The sequence below is a fragment of the Anser anser genome, assembly GCF_964211835.1.
Source record: "Anser anser genome assembly, chromosome: 3".
Taxonomy (NCBI): Eukaryota; Metazoa; Chordata; class Aves; order Anseriformes; family Anatidae; genus Anser; species Anser anser.
This window is the reverse complement of record NC_139722.1, coordinates 7,522,462-7,529,714: the sequence shown is the minus strand read 5'-3', so window position 1 is coordinate 7,529,714 and position 7,253 is coordinate 7,522,462. Positions and strand designations below refer to the sequence as shown.

At 42.4% G+C, this 7,253-nt stretch overlaps 1 protein-coding gene across 1 annotated transcript; it reads right to left on the bottom strand.

The window, feature by feature from the left end:
- Positions 1 to 682: 682 nt before the first annotated feature.
- On the bottom strand, positions 683 to 5,928 carry MRPL19 (mitochondrial ribosomal protein L19). The gene is made up of 6 exons (XM_083829188.1): positions 5,780 to 5,928; positions 5,436 to 5,547; positions 3,670 to 3,788; positions 2,995 to 3,129; positions 1,849 to 2,030; positions 683 to 1,010 (listed from the first exon to the last, which is right to left on the bottom strand). Exons 1-6 carry the CDS (start codon positions 5,847 to 5,849, stop codon positions 798 to 800), a joined length of 831 nt encoding a protein of 276 aa, XP_083685314.1. The 5' UTR covers positions 5,850 to 5,928; the 3' UTR covers positions 683 to 797.
- Positions 5,929 to 7,253: the final 1,325 nt, after the last annotated feature.

Here is a 7,253-nt window from a genome sequence, read left to right as displayed (position 1 = left end):
CTCTGAGCATCAAAACAAAAATGCTGCTCTGAACTCACAAGCGTGTGGTTTCATTCTTTCTTGCTTTGTTTTATCCAGTCTGAAGCTTGCTCCTGAAGAAGCTACTAGCAACCTATAATTGATGTTCTATTACAATAAACTCTGTAGATGTTACTTCCAAGGGATTAGGCAGTACTTGTAACGACTTACAATAATAATTGCCTTTCCATGTTTATGAGTTCAACCCCTGTCCCAGCCGAGCACTTCAGACTCTTCTGTGATGATGCTTCATGATCAACTTAAACTAATTCAAAGGATCTGGTTTAAAGAGCAGCTGCTCTGGCTCAGTTCTTTAAAACTGGTTTCAAAGTGTTTGTATGTGCTGCTCTGGCAGATTATTATTGGTGTATCATCAGAAGTGGGTTGGGCTTGTATATGTCTATGTCTACTTCCCTGCTGTTGCCCCTTTTGGAGACCCTTGAGTCTGGCAGTTTCACAAGTGGCCACCATCTACTCCATAAAGACAGAAGTGGAGGTGGAAATGATGACACAAAGGTGAAGTGTTGATGCAAAGCCCTGTTTACTGTAATTTAAAAGAGGAGGCCTCTCAGTTCTGAAGCTGGGATGAACACTATTACACTTCTCAGAAAAGGGAGTGTTTGTTTTCAGGCATGGAGACAATGTTCAACTACAACTTTGTACACTTCCAAATTTTGAAAAGGTTAACTTTATTTGATATTTTGCTTATGTACATACAAAAATTAATTTAATTCAAAGTAAAAGTATTAAATGTTCTCAATTCCTAGATTTGCCAGCTATTATTTAAGCTCTTCATTTATTTCTTTCCAAATTTTTTCTTCTATTTTTGAAGTATCATATTCTCGCAGCATATCAAACTCCAGCCATGGCTGGCTCCACTTCTGTGCTGCTTTCATTTTTTTCTCCGGCAACTCAAACTTTATTCCTTTTATATTGTATTTTGGCCTTTCCCACCGTTTTGACCATGGTTTAGGTTTCATTCTTACCTGCAGCTAGGGTAAAAGATTTAAAGGAAAAAAAAACACACAAAAGGTATTAGGTGATCAGAAGTTTGACTGACTGAACTTAAGTGTTGAGACAAATGCTGCTCTAACAGAAAGGAAGCAGTAGAAAACAGACCAGGCTGTCAGGAAATTAAGGGACTACCACTGGACACTATTGACAGAAAAGGAACTTTTTCTGTCCACATCGCTGTCATAGTATCTGTTAGTACAGATAAAATAAGTCTTGATTTATTACAGTCCTTAAACTGACACACACAATGAGGTTAACTCTCAATTGATAGTTCTATGTTACTTTGGAAAAAGAAAAGGAAGCGTGAGAGCAATCGTTTCTCCCTGCAAGTTACTGAGTTAGCATTCTTTTACAGGGTCTGTAGGTAGCCAGACCTGATAGAGATTTTAGCTAACTCTTCCACTCTTACCTTCCTGTCAAGCACAAAATCAGCAGCATTAACATTTCTGTAGCCGAAGTTGTGCTCTCTGCAAAATGTAATACAGCAACACAAAAGCCACAACTACGTGCGTGTGTCTTCCAAGTTAATTAATGGGGATGGTTGGTATTTCCATTATGAACATTCTTTCACTACAGACATGGCATAAAGACACCTGATTTTATGTACTTTTGTTACCCTGGTAACTAACACAAGTAAAAGCTGTTAACAGCCTTCCAGGATATTACAGAATCACAGAATATCCTGAGTTGGAGGGGACCCACAAGGATCATCAGTTCCAGCTCCTGGCTCCACACAGGACCACCCCAAAATCAGACCCTGTGTGTGAAAGCGTGTGAATTATCTTCCATATTCTCTCTAAAATATTAAGCTCCTACCTTGTTTACAGGGATTTCTTCATGGTCTAAACGAGATTCAGGTTTCATATTCACATCAAAGGTACTATATTCAGGGAGGGCATCTCGCAGGTATAGCAGGTTGTCATCCAGCCTCTTTTCTAGCTTCAGAACTTGGATTTCCTGGATTCGAGGACTGTATAGTTCGTAACATATTTCAACACCTTAGAGAAAGAAAGTCTGGATTAACGATCAAATCAGCTGGAAGTACTAATACCAAATAGTATTTCTTCAATGTTCTACATACCCGTATTATTCAAGACTGCTTTCTACTTGTACAGGGAAATACATACACAGTGCTGCGTGCACGTGACTGTCCACGTGCATTGTATCTGCACAGGCAAATGCAAGTTTCTAAGTCCAGTTTTGGATAACAGAACAGACAGAGACATCAAATGAATTAAATTTGGGCAAGAGAAGCTTGGGTTTTCAACATTGCTTCCTTTTGGTTACAATGGCTACATACAAACTATACATAAATATACAGACACCCAGCCCTTTTGTATTTCATCTCAGAATATTGATATTTCCACCTCTCCAAACTTTGTCATGAACTAGTAAAAGATGTTATTACAAAGCTCTGCTAATCTGTGCTAGTTACACAGTTCATGCATACAGTTCCAGTGCACACAAACACGCAGTGCTCAAACTGGACTTGTATTTACATGGCTAGCAGTACGCTTCCTAGGCTCAAATACAAGCACAACCAGAAAGAATTGTATTGCATTAGGCTTATGTGGCAAGGTTTTGGTAGCAGGGGGCTGCAGGAGTGGCCTCTGTGAGCAGAGCCCAGCAGCTGCCCCATGTCAGAGCAGAGCCAGCTCCAGCTGGCTCCAAAGGGACCTGCCGCTGCCCAGAGCCATTACATGAATCTCTCTTACACTGAGTCTGTTTTGCCCGTGACTGTAAATGCTGAGTGATCTCCCAGTCCTTATCTCAACCCATGAACCTTTTTGGGGGAATAAGAGAGCAGTGTGGCAGAGCTCAGCTGCCCATCAGTGTGAAACCACACCACACATTCAGTCTCATCAGAGCACAGATCTGAAACTATTAAGTATACAGACATAAAATTAGTAAACAGTGCTGTGCCTTCAAACGTGTGGCATAACTGCTGAAGGTAAAACCCACCTTGGTCTTCTATAACATTCCGAAGCACAAAGGTAGCGCCAAGCCCTTTCCCTCCTCTTTGAATGCAGATACCTACAAACCGTTTGGTTTTGCCATCAGCATGTGGATCTGCAGTAGTAACGGCGAGTATGCTGCCTGCCGAAAAATAAATAAAATTATACTGTCCAAATCAAGACACACTGAATATGGATAAGCATCAGATGAAGCGCCTGTATTTAGGTAAGTTTCAAAAATGTTTTTCACTAAAACCACCTAAATACACCTAAAACCACCTAAATACCAACTAAATACACTTTTATTAAAGTGACTCTACAGGTTAACTATCAACCTTCTTCACCTTTAACCCTTCACCTTTATCTTTTACTCTTCTTTATACAAATTGAATACAAGTAATTTAATACAGTTTCCTTTCTTGAGTTTTACTGGTAAACCATGTGCTGAAGTACCAGAACATAAAAAACAACCAAAGAGAAACGCATTAGTATTATCTTTTCAATGTAAGCTGGATGTAAAATTGAAATTAAAATATGAAGTAGTACACATAGCATTACAAACTAGTCAATCTAACACATGATACTGTGATGTTCTACAACTTCCAACAATATAAAAGCACTCTTTTTAACCTGCCCGCACAACAAACAACATTGACAGAATTACGATGGCTCTGTTACTGACCAACATAGAACTCTGGGATGTTGAAGACTTTTCGTCTCTGTATCATATCCTTTCTTTCTATATAGAATTTGAGAGGATCTGTTCTCCCTCTGGGAGGTATAAATTCAGGGCTCAAGTACCTACAAGAAAATCAAAATTTTTTGTAAGTATAAAACAAAAGCATTTGCATAAAAAGCACCAGAATCCAAATACTTGCCTGAAAATTAAAAATTACCACCCACGAACCATCTGTACCAGCTGCCTTTTCAGAAACATGAACTGCAGTTCATGAAGTTACTGATTTATTTATTTTTTGGTTCTCCAAGAAGCTTCTTTACAGACTTTTTTTTCAAACAAATAATAAATGTTGTTCTCAGAGGAGCTGACTGAGAGAGGACAGTTCTGTTACTGTCATCACAGTTTAGGAAGAGATTATTTCATGGTTTAGTTGTAATCCCCACGGCAGAACGCTTACTATTTAATGTTCCACATCTGTTACTATATAGTCAATTTGTTATCAGTTTTTGCAAACAGCCAAATAGAGCCTACAAGACACAGCATAAATATCCTTTTGTTTTAGAGAAGCTCTCTACAGCTCTCTTTTTCTGCTCTCCTAAATTATACTGTGCCAAGGAATTTCCTCATGCCCTGGAGTACAGTTTCTGACTACTAAGCCAACGGCTTCCTGACAGGGTACTGGCTTGGGCTGAGGGCCACTTCTAATAGACCATTTGCACGTGGTCACTCTGGCTTAGGTGGTGTGACAGCTTAGCCTCAGAGCATGAAGCTAGACCCATTTAACTCACTTAAAAGTCCTGGATTTGTCCAGAAGAGAACACAGAAAAGGAGAAGACAAAGACAAGCTTGCCTTACAAACCTTACAGGGACTACAGGGGAAAAACAAGACAACACACGGGGCAGCACAGGGGTTCTGGTTGGTGCTGCTGCCTATATGCGGACACAGAGATGGTGGACAACATCAGGCCTGCTGCTGATCTTCCCTGTTACACCAGCTCAGAAGAAAACGGTATTTAAATGTGCCTCCCTGCTCTGGTCAGCAATCCTATTACATACTGCATGTCTTAGATGAGCTGTACAGACTCCTCACTTAATCACAGAACAACCTCAGCTGGAAGGGACTCATGAAGACCATTGAGTCCAGCTCCTGACTTCACACAAGAACACCCCAAAATCAAACCCTATCCTGAAGATATTTATACTAACAGATCTGAAGGCAATGTGAAAGATTTTGTAGTCTGATTTTTAATATTTTTCACATTCGTGCACTGCCTTTGTACTATACTTTTTTTGGGGGAACATGCACGATGTTGTATTGTCATACTCCTCTCTCTAAGGCACAGCACTACCATTTTAACCACTGTGTCATTAAAGCAATGCAAACAGATTTAATGAGACAACAAAAATACTCAGAAGAAATTTTATGAAGGCTACCGCTGCTGATACCAGCAATGTTTGTGATCGGCTCACAGCTGAGCTCTAGGTGTGAGGCAAAGGCAGACACAGGACCTATGTCCGTGTCACCTCCTGGCATACTGAAGAGATGAATGCCTTTAACAGAGGAAAACATAATCCACTAACCCCTGAATTTGTAAAAAAATTAACCGGAAATTCCAAATGCTAATTCGGAAAAGCGTTAACGCTTTTTTCCTGCCTAGCTGCTCTCAGGAACTCCGGAACGCAGTGCTTTCAGGTATTTTAAGCATACTTCGGCACAAGCTGCCTCCAGCAGACCCCTGTGTGAGAACGGCGAGCCCAGGCCGCCCTACCTCCTCTCCTCCTTCTGCTTCTGCTTGTCGATGATGACGGGCTTCGGGGGCGGCTGGAATTTCGCTGTCTCTCCATCCCTGCTACTTCGGCACCCCGAAAAAGAGAAACACCCTGTAAGAATAAAATACTCCATTAAAAAATATAAAAATAAAGGGGTTTCAAGCCGAATCCTCCCCTTCAAGGCCACCCCCCCCCCCCCCCCCCAAGCTCCAGCCCGGGGCTCCCACCCCTGGGACGCACTGAGGGGCAGGGGCAGGCCACGGGCGAGGGGACAAGAGGACAGAGGGACAGGGGACAGAGGGACAGGAGGACACAGGGACAGAGGGTCGGGGGCGGCGCTCACTGCTGGGTCGGGCAGCGGCTCCCCTCAGCGCCAGCCTCCCGCAGGCCGCCGCCATGGCAACAGCCGCCATTTCCACGCTGCCGGCGCAGGCGCGCAGGGCGGTTAGGGCAAGCGCGGAGGGCCAAAAGAAACCTCAGCGCGAATCGTTCATTTATTTATTTATTTATTTAATTTGTTAAAAATGATTATATGCATTGGTGTTATTGAGCTGCTCCGCGAATACCTTTGTTTTCACTCAGATTTCCTCGGTAACAGCCCGGATCCCATTAGTGGCTGCGCAGGCAAAGCTTAAATGCAGGTTGCAGACCTGTAAATAACACCCCGATGTTTAAGGTTTTTTTTCAGGGATTCCTGTCAAAATACGCCTGGCCTCATCAACTAATTGCATCAATCACGTTGCCTGGGAGGTTCCCTCAGCCCCTGTTATTTGTGGCGAGCGACTTTGCAGCCTGTCAGAGCCCCCTCGTTAACGAGAGTTATTTTCCAGTTTGTGGTTATCTGCTTGGATTGTTAACTCTGGTTTGGGTGACACACTGTGCAGATGACAAGCCACAGTATTATTTCTGATCTAACAGATCAGCTGATCTAACAGAAGAGTTAATGTTTGGGACACTGATGTGACAGGAGGGGGCACTCTAGCCCTTAAAATACAAAAATTCTCCACCAACACTGAATACACTTGAAGTAAAGATCCCAACAATTATTAATTATTATTATTATTACTACTATTACTGTTGTTGTTGTTACTTTTACTACTACTACTACTACTACTACTACTACCACCACCACTACTACTACTGTTACTACTACATTCTCATCAATGCCTAAGTGCTATTAAAACGGGTGGAAATATATACCTCTTGGTGGTGAGGAATATAGCAGATAGGGATAATCCCAATACTTTAATGGTGATTGAGGAGATCTCAAAACGGTTGTAAGGAGATGTGTGGATTATAATTTGGAAAACTGCAGATTTGTGGCATGCAACAGCCTTTAAAGAAGACAATTGGATGATTCAGTGTAAGAGAGCCATTTCTAACTCCTTGGCTGACCTCTGTTGACATCTCTAACAAGACTACCTTGACAGCTAGAACCACATCAAGCTCAGGAATTCCCAAATTACTGTAGGTGAACCTCACCTCACTTAAGGTTCCCTGCAGGGACCAGCACCTTGCCCCTGCACACCGTGTCTGGTTTCTGTGTGGTTTATTGTAGCACCCTGCCATCAAGGCACCACTGGTTTGCCTGGCTAAGCTGGCCATGCATGTTCCATGTTAAAGCAGCACAAATGCAGGTTGACCTGCAAACAGCTATTTCTCTAGGTTCAACACTTGTACTGTGTGAGCATCTTACTAGTGGGGGACCCCCTGTTCTTGTCTGTCCTTTCTTGGGGACAGCCTCCTTGAGCTTACATCTACAAGGGACTCACCTTCAGTTTCTTTGCTGAGCAGGTCAGATATAGGACAGGAAGGGC